At 37.0% G+C, this 14,991-nt stretch overlaps 1 protein-coding gene across 2 annotated transcripts in view; it reads right to left on the bottom strand.

Moving 5' to 3' along the window:
• The window catches only part of Ncam2 (neural cell adhesion molecule 2), a 423,594-nt gene that overhangs the window by 188,203 nt on the left and 220,400 nt on the right, over nt 1-14,991 (bottom strand). For both annotated transcript variants that reach the window (NM_001113208.1, NM_010954.4), the window contains exons 2-3: nt 3,305-3,379; nt 1,102-1,308 (exon numbers count right to left, since the gene is read on the bottom strand). In NM_001113208.1, coding sequence (NP_001106679.1) covers nt 1,102-1,308; nt 3,305-3,379 — 282 coding nt within the window. The remainder of the gene's footprint in view (nt 1-1,101; nt 1,309-3,304; nt 3,380-14,991) is intronic.

Raw genomic sequence — 14,991 nt, 5'->3', positions numbered from 1 at the left:
CTTGGACCCTTGGGGGCTTCCAGAGAATGAACCATTAGCCAAAGAGGGCTGGACCTATGTGCCCCACACATATGTACCAGATGTACCACACATATGTACCAGATGAAGAGCTTGATCTTTGTGCTGGTCTCAAAACAACTGAAGTAAGGGCTGTCCCTGAATCTGTTCCCCACTTGTGGATCTGGTCTCCCTAACTCAGCAGCCTTATCTGGCCTCAGGGAGAGAGGATGCAATTAGTCTTACAGTGACTTGATATGCAATGTGTGTGCGTGTGTTGGGGGGGGTATGGTGCAGGGACAAGGAGAGTAGTGATACTCAGAGAGAGATTCCTGCTTATCAGAGCAGAGGAGGAGGGGAAAATAAAATAGATATAGGAGGTGGATGGATGAAGGAACAGGATTTCAGAGAGGACTAGGAGGGGAGCAGGGTTGTGTGGGCAGGGCGGGGCGGGGGGAAGATCAAGTGTAGGGAGATCTAGGGAGAGAGAACAGAACTCGTTGAAAGGCCAATCTCTAGGACATTTAAGAGGGATAAATAGAGGCTCTAGGGTGTTTATGGGGGCAACTCTAGCTGAGACTCCTAGCAGTGGGGAATATGGATCCTGAAGTGGACACAACAAAGTTTTTTTTTTTTTTTTTCACAAAACTATGAAATGTTTTGGCAGCAAAATTAATTCAAATTTAGTTCAGTAAATAAATCACAAAGGATTTTATGTGTCATTTTAAAAGTAATGAAAACTCTTTTAAAAAATTAGGCTATAAATTATCAACTAATTTTCCTTTTTTGAAAAAAAAAAAATCAGACCAACTACCATAGGAAAGGAAATATCTTTTGCTGAAAATTTTAACGTGACATGGTAGAGGTAGCCAAAGATGAAGACCTTCCATAGGGAAAGTTTATTTTAGTTTTAATATATCTTATTTTCATAGTAATAAAATCAAAATTATAGAGAGTGAGACAATTCTGATTTAAACGTATGGGCTTCAAGTCCCTCAAGTTTATTACACAGTGACAGTTTTTATTAAATATATGTTAATGTGTTTGAGTCCTTCCTGATGAAACTGCTGTGTCAATGACCTAAAACAGAAATGCACAACTTACGGTAAATTTCCAAAACTACTGTAGCTTCTTGTGTCTGTCCTTTGGCATCTGTCGCTTGACAGCGATATATCCCTGCATCTTCTATGTTTGCATTGTAGATGGTGAGTCGTGACCTGACACCCTCCTTCTGTAGCATAACCCTCTGCGTTGAAATGATCTTCTCTCCTTGAGGGTTATACCAGTCGATACTCTCAGGCTCACCAATGGCTGCAGAGCAGAAAACAAATGTTTGAAAATCAATTGCAAATGTTTGTTTTCCCAGCCAGTGGCATTTGCTATTACGTAACAATTTCACCATTTTAGAAAAAGAGTGTAAACAGAAGCCTGGAGATCTGAAACTTGTACAAAAACTGAAAGTAAACACAAATGTTAAGACAAATGTTCATCTTTGTTTAAGCAACATTAAAGACTCCGTCTGGTCCATGTAAGCATGCTTCAAACATTTCATCTGAATATATGACTAGAAATTAAGCTGCGAGAATTGAAATATAACAGTCATAATACATGTGTTATTATTGCACAAAATACTAAAAGTGCCTTAGGCTGACACAACCCAATTGATAGATATTTCTAAAGAGAAAAAAAAATGCTAAGATGGTTTCATAAGCTCAGCTCTCATTGCTAAGGCCAAGAAGTACCAACAGTATTAGCAGAAATAAGGAACTGCTTACAAACATGTTAGGATCTTGTAAAATAGTCTTTGGCCATTGATATTTCTAAATTTTGTGCTAGTTTTCCAAATTGTTCAAGTTGTACAGAAAAGGCTAATTGCCTTAAAAAGAATCCTAATGTGTTTTCCCAACTGAAATGAGTTATTCTGTCTTATTAACCTAAAATTATTAACTATTTAATCATATAACAATTAGAATACATACAAGTAGCACTAATGCTGCTTAGCAATTCCAACCAAATGATTACAGCATAAACATTAATGTTCCCGAATGTAGGTCAGTAACCGCTTTATAAAACTAACGCTTCCTGCATCTTCTTTCATTTAAAAGCAAGGACTTCATCTAATTCCTAAAGAGACTAAGATCGTAACATGCATTCTCTCAAAAGGAGCGGACACATATATAACGACAACAGCAACGGATCTCTGAAGAGAGTTATTCGTTCTCATCATATTAATATGAAAGTGTTCATAAATATCTTTCTCTAAAAAATAATGTAGATGGATCCAAGGAATAAATTAACTGTCTTATATATGTCATGGATACTTATGACAATCTATATTTACATTATTTTACTATAATCAGAAAGAGATACAAACAAAAAATAGCCTCCTAAGTTACTTCATAACTGAATGAATATTTTGAATATTCATATATAAAAGCTTATGATTGGGTTAAAGATATGGCTCAGTGGTTAGAAGCACTGACGGCTTTTCCAGAAGTCCCTGAGTTCAATTCTCAGTAATCACAGGATGATTCAGAACTATCTGTAAAGAGAGATGCCTTCTTCTGTCATGTAGACATTCATGCAGACAGAGCAATCATGTGTGGGTAAATAAAAGTTATTTTTAATGCCTATGTTCATAAGTGTGATTATGGTTAACATGAGTAGAGAAACAGCATGCTCATTTGAGATTTCTATAATAAAGTAAAATAAAGATTTCCTATCAAGTACATCAGGGCTATCTGAAAAATTTTGCATTCTAATGAAATGGAAAGGGAATCAAATAATCTTCTACATATAATGTAATATACTGTTTAAATATCACATTTAAAAAATGTTTCTGGAATAAAATTTATTTTTAAATAATATATATATATATATATATATATATATATATATATATCAAACACATGTATCTTATTTTGTCATGTACTCCTCCTTCAGGCATTAGAATTATGCAGTGTCATATCTAATTTATTCATTACTTATAGCCAAGAACATTCAGTTTTAGGGTTCAAATTAATCCTAGTATGGCTATTTAAATGGAAACAATATTTAAATTAATAGAAAATTCTTAGGTACAGATTGCATTTTATAATGTAATTTTATAAAAATTAGCTACTTTGATATCAAATAAGTAAATAATATGTTACATAATGCTAATATTTAACCATCATCAACATTTTCCAGTCATATAACAAATGATAAGATTTATTTTTAATAACATAAATTTAGTTTTAACTACATAAATTTATCCAATATTCTTTATAAAGTTTACAAGCACAAGTTGTATTATCTGAGTACATACCTGTACATGTGAAGAATTTAGACTCACCCACACTAAGCTCTACTTTGCTAAGTGAAATTGTCACTTGAAGAAGAGCTGAAAAACAATATTTGAGTAACAGTTAATTGGGGGTTTAGATGTGAATTTTAATAACTATTGTATAAATGACGAATGCAAACATAATCACTATCCTCAAATTTTCCTTATTCACTCTGGAAAAATGTAAATTTTGTAAATTCATTTTAACAATGTTATACACTAGAGTTGTGTGCATTTACTACCAGCCTATACATAGCATTTATTATATTTATTCATTAAATTTTGGTTAGGCATATAATGAATCAAATTCATACTTAGCTATCCCCTAACAATCTCATAGATCTTACGTTTATAGCAATATAGTACATTATGTAAAGGAAAGTTCCACCCACAAGTCAGACTTTTCATGAAATTGTATCTTAGATCATTATAACAAAATATGTAAGTAAGCTGTTTTGACTTATTAAATCCTTACAAAGGGAGGAAAATGCAGGAAAATGCACCTTACTCAGGATAAGTGTATGAACAGAAATATTCATAAGTACCTCTAATATTATTAGAGACACTGATCAAGTGTTTACAATCTTAAATATGTGTTTGCAAGTTCGAAATTAAAATAGTGGAAATTCTAGAAATTTAGAAGACCACCAAAATGTTACTCTCATAAAAATTGTCAGATCTATAGCTAATGATGGGAAAGACTACGTAGTAAAATCATTCTACAAAATCTATAATCTCATTTTCTCCGAATTTGATAGGAAAGTATTTAATAAGGTAACATGAGTGCAAAGAATAAGTAGAGAAAGATTGAAGTCTGTGGGGACTTAGTAGATTAGACTTTCCAAAAGCTTCTTTCTCCTGCACATAACCTGCAGTAAGTTAAGGCCCATGTTAGTATTGTGTACATTGGTGGTCCAGAAAACACATGACAGGAAAACCGAGTAACTTCCACTCTACATGAGTGAAGAAGATAGGAACATCTATACTCCAATAAACAGAGGTGACAAGTAGACTTTCCTCTTCTGAGCATGGTACTTATGTCTATAATAATTCTTCATATTGAGGCTCATGATTTTAATTATGATCTGCATTCTCAGAAAAAAAAAAAAAACAAAGAAGACAGTAGCTAAACTAGAATGGCAAGAATGGCTAACGTCAGTTGTGGTAAGCACAAATGCCCTTGTATGGCCCATAGTACAGCCTAGACTTCTGATATTTGTTTTATAAATGAGGTTCTATTCAGTATCATCATGGGCTTACATTAAAAGATAATGTCAATAATGGTGTAAGAAATAATGATATAGCTGTCTCTTGTGAGACTAGGCCGGGGCCTAGCAAACACATAAGTAGATGCTCACAGTCAACTATTGGATGGATCACAGGGCCCCCAATGGAGGAGCTAGAGAAAGTATCCAAGGAGCTAAAGAGATCTGCAACCCTGTAGGTGCAACATTATGAACTAACCAGTACTCCCCGGAGCTCTTGACTCTAGCTGCATATGTATGAAAAGATGGCCTAGTCGGCCATCACTGGAAAGAGAGGCCCATTGGACTTGCAAACTTTATATGCCCCAGTACAGGGGAATGCCAGGGCCAAAAAATGGGAATGGGTGGGTAGGGGAGTGGGGGGGGTGTGGGGGACTTTTGGGATATCATTGGAAATGTAATTGAGGAAAATACGTAATAAAAACATTCAAAAAAAAAAAAGAAATAATGAATAATAGCTGAAACAAGAAATAATATATATTTTAGACTGGGTTGCAAACATAACTGTTCTGAAATACTTAAAGAAATGAAATGTATACTCAAAACATTTCAACAATCTAGAAGAGAGGACTTCAATATTTTTTGTGTCATGAATAAATAAATGTTGATAAAATAGACTTGCTTAATATATGCATTAAATATAAGTTTCACATATATTTAATAATCACATGAGATCCAAATATACTTTGGATAATATGAACAATAATCTACATAGCCTTATGTGTTAACATAACACATATATGTTAACATTCAATCCCTCTTGAGGCTAGTGACTTGACTGGTCACTAGATGAGTTCCTTTTGAAACTGTATCTTATGTGGAATAAGATGGTCACTAGATGATGACCTTGAAGTCTTGTTTTGTTTATCCTGATTCAAGGAAGAGGGGCAGAAGGTCAGGGCATGAGTTAGGACTAACATGAAAAGGCAGGCAGTAGACAAATAGGAAATCTCTCCTCTCTAGAGCTGCCTGCATGTGACAATACACATGCATTGGAGTCCAGATGGTCTACAGGTCTCTCTGGGGTGCAATAATTGTACCAGATATTGCTGCTTAAGTGTGGAAAACTGCAGACAGGAAGTAAAGTCTAGGAAGAATGCTTTTCAAGGCAAAACAAGGCCACAAAGGTGAGAGAGAGCCAAAGAGAACCTCAGATAAGGGGTCACATATACTGTAAATCACTCTCTGCCTTCTGTTTCTAACCATTGAATGAACAGCAACGGGAAAAATGAAAATAAAAAAAAAAACATTCAATCTTGAAGTAAAATTGGAATCTTGCATTTCTGTCTACTGCTACCCAGCTTATCAGGTCCCTGTAATATCTACAGATTTTATGGTTGTGACACATAAGTAAGAAAGATGTATGATATGTAAATTTGGGAGAAAGTCGTACTACACAAGTGGCTTATAAAAATCCTATACCCCTAGGACTCTGCCCTTTTGAGTTCAGACATTTCCCTGCCCTCTAGCTCACTTTCATTCTTAGGAGTAACTATCTTCCTCTTAATAAACTATCTCTATTTCTATCAGTATCAATGAGTTACTGTCCTAATTTCTTGTTCCAAAAGACAAGAGCCCAGAGCTATCAGCAGGTGCTCTGTGATTCATGCTGGGAATAACTGGTGATCTGCCAGTCAGAAGGTACAATTGGTTGGTGTCTATCATCTCTGAACTTTAACACAATGGAAGATGAAGTGCTTGTAGACTTCTCTCTGTCCCACAAAAGGAGCAAACAACCTGAGAGCACTGCAGTATTCTTATTGCCTTTCCGTCTCCTTTTCACAGGCCACAAAACACTCTGAAATGGTGGCCACACTCTTGTGGAAGGCTTTGGGATAGCATGATGGTAACACAGCTATAGACCTCCTGAAAGAAACTAAGTCAGTGAAACACAAGCCCTAAATTGTATGCTTCTTTGCTGAAGCTACACTCAGCTTAGTCTAAGGATTCCTAAGGGTGACTTTGGTAAGAAAGAGATCTGCAATTAGTCAGATCTTGTGGAACCAGATTGGCAGATAATGTTCATTAGAGTAGAATTTGTACTCCCCTTCCCTTAGAATTAACATAAAAACCACACGTTTTTATTGTTTTGGGGCTTCCAACTATGATGCATGGTCAAATGTGCAATTAGTTTTATCCTGAGGCTATATATCCTTCAAACAAGCTCTGTAGGATGGATGGGATGATTTGGTTAAAATATGTGACACTGCATTCAGATTATCTCATAAAAGATCAAGAAAAATAATTTGAAATGCCTTCTATATCAGGTCTTCAAGTCTGTCCACAAAGATATGCAGCTACAGTAGATATAAAAACACATAGAAGGACACCTTTGAACAAACACTAGGAAATGGAACTTCGCTAAAATATTTCTTCTTTTGCAACAAAGCCCTGCCACTCTCCATGTTCTCACATCCACCCAGGTTATCAGAAATAAGAAATCACAGACCTAGGGGTCATAAGAGGAATAGAGCTTCATGACAGCCATCCGTGACTGTTCTAACAGCACTATGGCTAAGGTATGTGAAAGCACACGAAATCATTAGATACCACGTCTCCCTTTGGATCACAGCAATGTATGGAGAATCAGAAAGCTTCTTTGATTAACCATCCTAGATTACTAATAATTTTATAACGTTGGTTTATGGTATTAAAAGAAAGGTCTATATTAACTCCTAACCATGTGCAATGCTCTGTACAAAAGAAGAAAAATGAAAAGAAAGGGAAGGGAAGGGAAGGGAAGGGAAGGGAAGGGAAGGGAAGGGAAGGGGGAGGGGGAGGGTGAGGGTGAGGGTGAGGGTGAGGGAAGGGAAGGGAAGGGAAGGGGAGGGAAGGGAAGGAAAGGGTGAGGGTGAGGGTGAGGGAAGGGAAGGGAAGGGAAGGGAAGGGAAGGGAAGGGAAGGGAAGGGAAGGGAAGGAAAGAGACAAGAAAAGAAAAGAAAGTGAGAGACAGAAAGAAAGAAAGAAAGAAAGAAAGAAAGAAAGAAAGAAAGAAAGAAAGAAAGAAAGAAAGAAAGAAAGAAAAAGAAAGAGAAAGAGAAAGAGGAGGGCAAAGTTTAAAAGCATGCTGACAAACCATTGGCTTAGAGTGATGACCATTTGCCCAATATCCAGGTCCTCCTCTGTCAACAGCCCTCTTTGCTATTATACAACTCCTACAGGAACCCAGTAATGTGGGATGAGGATAGAAGTGTCATTACAATAAAACAAATTTATGTGAAGGAACCTCTTATTCTTTCAAGTTTAAAGGGGTAACAAAGAAAAGAGGGAAAATCTTTCCTCATTCACAACAGGCTAACTGGGACTTGGAGGAAATTCAGCAACTTACATTCTTCAACCTCTCTTTCCCCCCAAAAAGTTTTCTGAGTCAAAGTTTTATTCTGTGAGAGATATAAAAGTGGCAGAAGAGCCAGAGGAACTCAATGACCCAGCTGTTTAACATTGTCAACTTGGTTATCAACAACTAAGATCTGAGGTAAGAAAATTACCACCTCCGGTAGATAGGCAAGGCTCCCAGTTGAAGGATGGGGTTATCCATCCATTTCAAAGTTTTTAACCCAGAAATGACAGGGACAAAATTGGAGCAGAGACTGAAGGGAGGGCCATCCTGGGACTTCCCTGTATGGGGATCCATCCTGTCTGCAGATACCAAACCCAGACTCTATTGCTGTTTTCAACAGGTGCTTACAGACAGGAACCTGGTGTGGCTGTTCTTTGGAAGGTTCTGCAGCAATTGACCTATGCAGGTGTGAATGCTTGGATCCAACCATTAGACTGAGTTCGGGGACCTCAGTGAGGGAGCTGGTAGAAGGACTGGAGAAGCAGAGGAGTATTGCTACCCCATAGGAGGAGCAATGTTGGCTGGTGGGAGCACCAAGTGCTCCCAGGGGCTAGACCACCAACCAAGGAGTATACAGGAAGGGATCCAGGACTCCATATATAAGAGGGTGGGTAGGGTTTGGGGGTTGTGGGAAGGGAGATATCATTTGAGATACAAAGGACAGAAATGCTTTAAAAAATAAAAATGGAAAGAAAAGAAAATTACAAACAGAAAAAGTATTAGACAGGGAAACAAAAGTTGTGGCTACAGCTTTAGAAACACACCAAAAGGAAAGGCCTTGCTGCCATGCAACCCCACTGATTCTCAGAGACCAAAATGAAATCCCAGATTTGATTCAAATGTGAAGTTCCTGGACCACCAAATATATACGAATCGACAGAATGCCATCTGTATCTGTGTTCTTTTAAAAAAACTGGGTTTTCAAGGTTTAAACTCTATCCAAACTAAAAATGAAAGAAGAAAGTCATTTTATATATGCTTATTGAAAACTCATATAATATGTTCTAATCCTCCTCTCCATCTCCCTTTATTCCCCCACCTCCTCACCATCTAAGGCCGTTGTTCTCTCCTGAGGGGGGTTGGGAAACAAGGAGAGAAAGATCAAATAAAAATAAAATAAAAAACAAAGGAAACATATATGCATTCATAAAAATACAAAATCACAAAACATAAAATCAAATGAAAGAATAGATTTAAAATGTCAAAACATAGCAATATGATAAAAAAATATCTAAAACTACCATGAAATGCATTTTTTGTTGACCATCAACTGCTGATATAGGATCTATACTTAAGTGAGCTTTTCATAGCCAGCAGGATTCCAGTTGAGAAAACTAAGTTTTCGTTTTTGAGAATTGGAGATAACTCCTTGCTTAGAGATGGGGTATCTTGTCCATCTCTGTTTCTATGTGTAGGGCCTGCCCTTTCTGGTTTGACTCTGTGTAGGCATGTGCATTATGCCACATACTCTGTGTGTTCATCTGTGCATCTCTTGTGTGTTGAAGAGTTTCCTTAGTGTCATCTACTCCCCTTGGGGCTGACAATCTTCCTCCTCTACTGCAAAATTCCCTGAGTGTCCAGGACATGAAGACAACATTCTGTTTAGGACCAAGTGTTCCAAAATCACTCTCTACAGACTGTTCAGTTGAAGGTTTCTGTAATAATTACCAACTACTGAAAAAGGAATCTTCTCGGATTATTGCTGAATTAACACACATGACACACACACACACGAATATAGCAGAATGTCATAAATAGTCATTTTATTGCTATGTTTCTTTAGCAGAACGATATATTTTTTTCCATAGGCTCATGGCCTATCTAGACTCAGGTTCTTGGCCACCTGAGAAGTATAAGTCATGCATTTCCTCTCATGGAGTGTGTATTAATTCCAATAAGTGATTGGATATTACCACAACCTATGTGCCACAATTGTACCAAGTATTAGACAGGAAGATCACCTTTGTAGATCACAGGTTTTGTAGCTGGGTTGGTGGTTCCCTTTCCCATTTTATTTATCATGAACTATATCTTCCATTACTATAAACATAAGTCACTAGTCTATAGTTTGTAATCAGTAGTCAGTACTTAGTAGTCAGTAGAGGTGAAGCTCTCATTAAGTACCAGCTCAACCTTTCTCTGATATAATGGTATTGATAAATGCTTTGTTCAGCAATAATATCTTATCATCAGTTTATAGAGAGCAACCAATCACCACAAGAAGGCCTTGGTGAAGAAGCCAATTATATATAACCTATTCTCCATTCTGGGCTTGGGGAGGTTCATGTGAAGCATAATTCTCCTCCTAGAAGTTGTTATGTGTCTGCAATTCTTTGTCTAGAAATATACTCCCCTCCACATTAACATGTCCACAGACATTTCTAGTCTTCTTGTCTTGAGAAAGACAAAGTCATTTCTCAGAGAGACGGTTTCACAGTGCTCTTGCCATGTTTCTGTCTCCTCTTCTGTTGTTTGCCTGAGCTAGAGATGCAGAGGTTGAAACTCTACAAGTAGGTTTCTTCTGGATAAGGATGACAATACTTTCTAGAGTTTATAATTAATTTAATTTTGACTACATCTTTTATATTAGTATTGTGTAATTGCTCTCTTTCAAGATACAAAAGGGTTTAGGCAGAACTTTTTTTTTCTGCTATGTAAAAACAAAGCCTCCTCTTGAACAAATAGGAAAGTAAGGAAACGACTCTGTGTGTCATCTTAGACAGGAGCTATCCCCTTCATCACCATAAAAGAGATTCCAGAAGAAAAGATCATCACCACTGTCAATAATTATAGGAGCATAGCATTCAATGGAAGCTGTGACAGGAGAGTAGGGCAGGGAGAGGAAGACATCAGAACGGCATACAAATGTATTTAGGTCTCATCTTAGGTTAGCAAAATAGTGGCTATAGGTTCTCCTCCAAAATCTGTATCTTCACTAGTCCTAAGTAGCTCACTAGGTTTCCAGTTACAGGTATGATTTATCTCTTTTGGGTTGTCCTTAAGTTTAATTACAGAGAAGGTTGGTAGAATAGGGTTTGTGTGTCACTACTGCATCCTTTCAGATAGTGTCATGATGGTTGTTCACAGGCATCATAGCTAGTGGAGGTTATTGATTGGATCTTTTGCAATCTTGTATTGACCATTCTAGTACCCTGAATGCTAATCCTCAGGGAGGAAGTTTTCAATTCTATCCAGGCTCAAGGGCTCCTGGTCTTTATGCATTGTTCACTTATCCTTATACCCAAAGATAAGTGTCATTTCCATGCCTCATCGAAGAACATGATCTTTGCAACAACACCAATCATTATAGAAAAGTGCAATGAATCAAAATGTACAGTTGTGGAACCCAGTCCCAACATGTGAATTTACAATACACTTCCTGAACCTAATATTCAGCAATAGTTGTGTGAGAAGGGGGAGAAACTTTATTAGAGTCAGAAGAACAGGATGTTTTCTATGTGTTTGTGCCTCCAAGAAATACAAGAAGCTATAGCTATGAAGTCTCACGAACAAGGCTACCTATACATCAAATGAACAACATCAGTATAAGTAGACATGTTAATATAGAATCAGCCTTAATCTTAGATGGAGAACTACAGAAAACTATAGAATGCTGAGAGCAGAAAATCTTTCTCAGGAAATATAAAACAATTAGTTATCTGGTATCAAAGGGTCAGAACTAAATACATATGCATTAAAATAACAATATATGGAATGAACAGGTTGATTTTTATATATCCAGGAATTTATAATAAATACTATAGTAAAAGAGGTAATGAATTTGCAAGAGAGCAAGGTGTGGTCTTTGGGAAGGTTGGAAGGAGGAAAAGAAAAAGGGAAATGATGTAATTACATCATAATCTCAACAGTTTTTAAGAGGAAAATTTTTAGAAGACTTATAAAAGAAGCCATTTGTTAAAAAGTCGCGATTCTACCCTTATCATGGCTTCACCTTGGTGCTTTACCCTGAAGAAGTCCTAGGACATTGTAACTAAAGATATACGACACATTCTGATGTGAGTTAAGAGAGTAGAGGGCTAAACGAAGTAAACAGGCTTAGGAAGAGGAACAAATTTTATATTTAGAATTAAAGACAACTTGTATGATACTCATACAAAGAACCTAACATTATGCCTATGCTGAGAAAGTTATAAGAAACTCGATGGATAAATTCACAAGGCAAATGCAAATAAATTTAAAGATAGCGTACTATTCAGTCTATGGCATGGTTACTCCTTCTGATATGATCCTTTAATAAGGATATAAAGAGAAATCAGGAGAATAGAAAGATGGCAAACATAGATTGGTGTAGTAAGCATGAACTACTTTCATATAGTCTTAGACAATTTATGTCCAGATTAGCTCTAAACTGAAAAAGTTGTAAAGGCATTCTAAAGGGATGACCAAATGGATTGGAGGCTTCCAAAATGAAAATGAAAATGAAAATGAAAATGAAAATGAAAATGAAAATGAAAATGAAAATGAAAATGAAAATTCATTTGAAAGGAAAGAGTGAATCTCAGTGAAATGGAGAATGTCATAACAGGTGCTCTCGAGTCAACAACAGAAAGCTCCAAATACCCAAGATACAATTCACAGACCACATGAAGTTCAAGATTAAGGAAGACCAAAGTGTGGGTGCTTCGAACCTTCTTAGAAGAAGAATAAAATACTCACAGGACCAAATATGGAGAACAGAGACTGAAGGAAAGGCCTTCCAGAGACTGTCCCATCTGGGGATCCATTCCATATACAGTCACCAAATGCAGACACTAGTGTGGATGCCAAGAAGTGCATTCTGAAAGGAGCTTGAAATGGCTGTCTCCTGAGAGGCTCTGCCAGAGCCTTACAATCCTGAGGCAGATGCTCTTGGCCAACTGTTGAACTGAGCGTGGGGTTTCCAATAGAAGAGTTAGAGAAAAGACTGCAGGAACTGAAGGGTTTTGTAATACCATAGGAAGAACCACAATATCAACCAACCAGACCTCCCAGAGTTCCCAGGGACTAAGCCATCAACTAAGGAGTACACATGGCTGTAACTGCATATGTAGCAGAGGATGGCCTTGTCAGGCATCAATGGGAGAAGAGGTTCGTGGTCCTATGAAGGCTCTATAGACTCAGTGTAGGGGAATCAAGGGTTGGGAGGTGTGTATGGGTGGATGAGTAAAGGAACACCCTCAAAGAAGCAGGGGCAGAGAGGATGGGATAGGGGGTTTCCAGGATTGGGAGTGACCAGGAAAAAGGGATAACATTTGAAACATAAATAAAGAAAATATCCAATAAAAAATGATAGAGGTTTAAAGACACACAGAAGCAAATTAAAGTAGCATCCTAGTGGTGTTTACATGTTTAGAGTTAAAAGATTCTCCAGTGGCTCATATGAGACTTTGGGGTTTTAAACAGGATTGAGGCTGTTAAGAACTGGTTATATTATTGATGAGCAACATTGCATTATGAGAGAGCAGCCATGATTCGATGTATTCTATATAGGCCAGAGGTGGACGGTTATGGCTTAAATGTGAAATGACCACCTATGCCATAATGTTTGAATAATAGAGTCGCCAGCATGAAAGACTAATGTGGAAGAATGTGGATCTAGAAAGTAGAGACTTATTAAGAAAAGAGCAAGTCACTTAGTACAGATATAAATTCTTGTAGCCTGGCCCTAGCTTTTGTCCGTTTTCTGTTGCTGAGGAGGCACAGTGACCAGCTACATCATATTCTCGATGCAGATCTCTCCTTGCCCTATATAGCTCCTAAAAATCTCACATGCAACTCTATTTTTCTTTCCTTAAATACCATCAGACAAGTATTTTTTCATAGCAAGACAGAAATATATATGGCAATTGTCATATTTCATCTGAAATAAAAGTAATTGAAACTATAAAGAAAGAACACTATTATATAAATTTATAATAAACACTTCATTGTTTATATTTTAAAACCCATTTTCTTGGCTCCACTTCTTCAAATGATAAGGGTTTCCTTTGAACTACCCTTTATAAAAAGCTTGAATGGAAGAGGGTAGAGTAGGTTGTTGAGATTCACAAAGCTGAGCATGGGAGAGGAAATGTAATGAGCTTAGGAAGACATAGGTATGGATAAAGGATGAGGGAGAGAGAGAAAGAGAGAGAGAGAGAGAGAGAGAGGAGAGGGAGAGGGGGGACAGGGGGGGAGAGGGAGAGAGAGAGGGAGGGAGGGAAGGAGGGAGGGAGGGGGAGGGGGAGGGGGGAGGAGGAGGAGGAGGAGGAGGAGGCGGAGGCGAAGGCGAAGGCAAAGAAGAAGAAGAAGAAGAAGAAGAAGAAGAAGAAGAAGAAGAAGAAGAAGAAGAAGAAGAAGAAGAAGAAGAAGAAGAAGAAGAAGAAGAAGAAGAAGAAGAAGAAGAAGAAGAAGAAGAAATAATCAGGCAGTTGAAACTAAAATTTTAGGCTGTTCATCATTCTCTTTCTTTTCTACTTTTCTTTTTGCTTTAAGATCCTTTAAGATCTAATTTTACTCCATTTCCATTATTTTGTTTTATCTTTTATATGGTGGTTACTTTTTAAATTGGCATCGAATCAAAACTTTTATTTCAACCTTTCTATACATAAATTGAGCACAGTCCCCATTACACCAAAATTTGGTCACTGTTTAGTTTTCTAGATCTCTCAATTTTCAGTCAGAATGAACACTACTTAATAACTCTTTTTTTTTTTAATTCCAAAGCAAGCAAGCTCAATGATGTTAGCTCAAGGTATTAGTAACACTAAATATGTCTTATAACTTGTGTGCCATCAGGCTGTTTGCTTTTTATTTATTTTTTTTAATTTTTATTGCTTTCATTAATAGCTCTCTGGCTATTATGTGAGACATTTTTAAAATTGTATTTACTCTTCTACGCTGACGTCATGAAAGTAGATTTATGTTGTCTAACAGTACAGTTATTTCCCAAACTTGTCCTTTAAAGTTTATTAATTATCCCTCTTCATTTTACCTGTAGCTATCAGCACTGTGGATGGATTTTCCCCATCTATTCATGAGGCATAGTCTCCTACTGTTGTGCTCCAGCTCATGGCATTGTTCCT

Source organism: Mus musculus, chromosome 16 (genome assembly GCF_000001635.26).
Source record: "Mus musculus strain C57BL/6J chromosome 16, GRCm38.p6 C57BL/6J".
NCBI lineage: Eukaryota > Metazoa > Chordata > Mammalia > Rodentia > Muridae > Mus > Mus musculus.
This window is presented reverse-complemented; position numbering and strand designations above follow the sequence as displayed.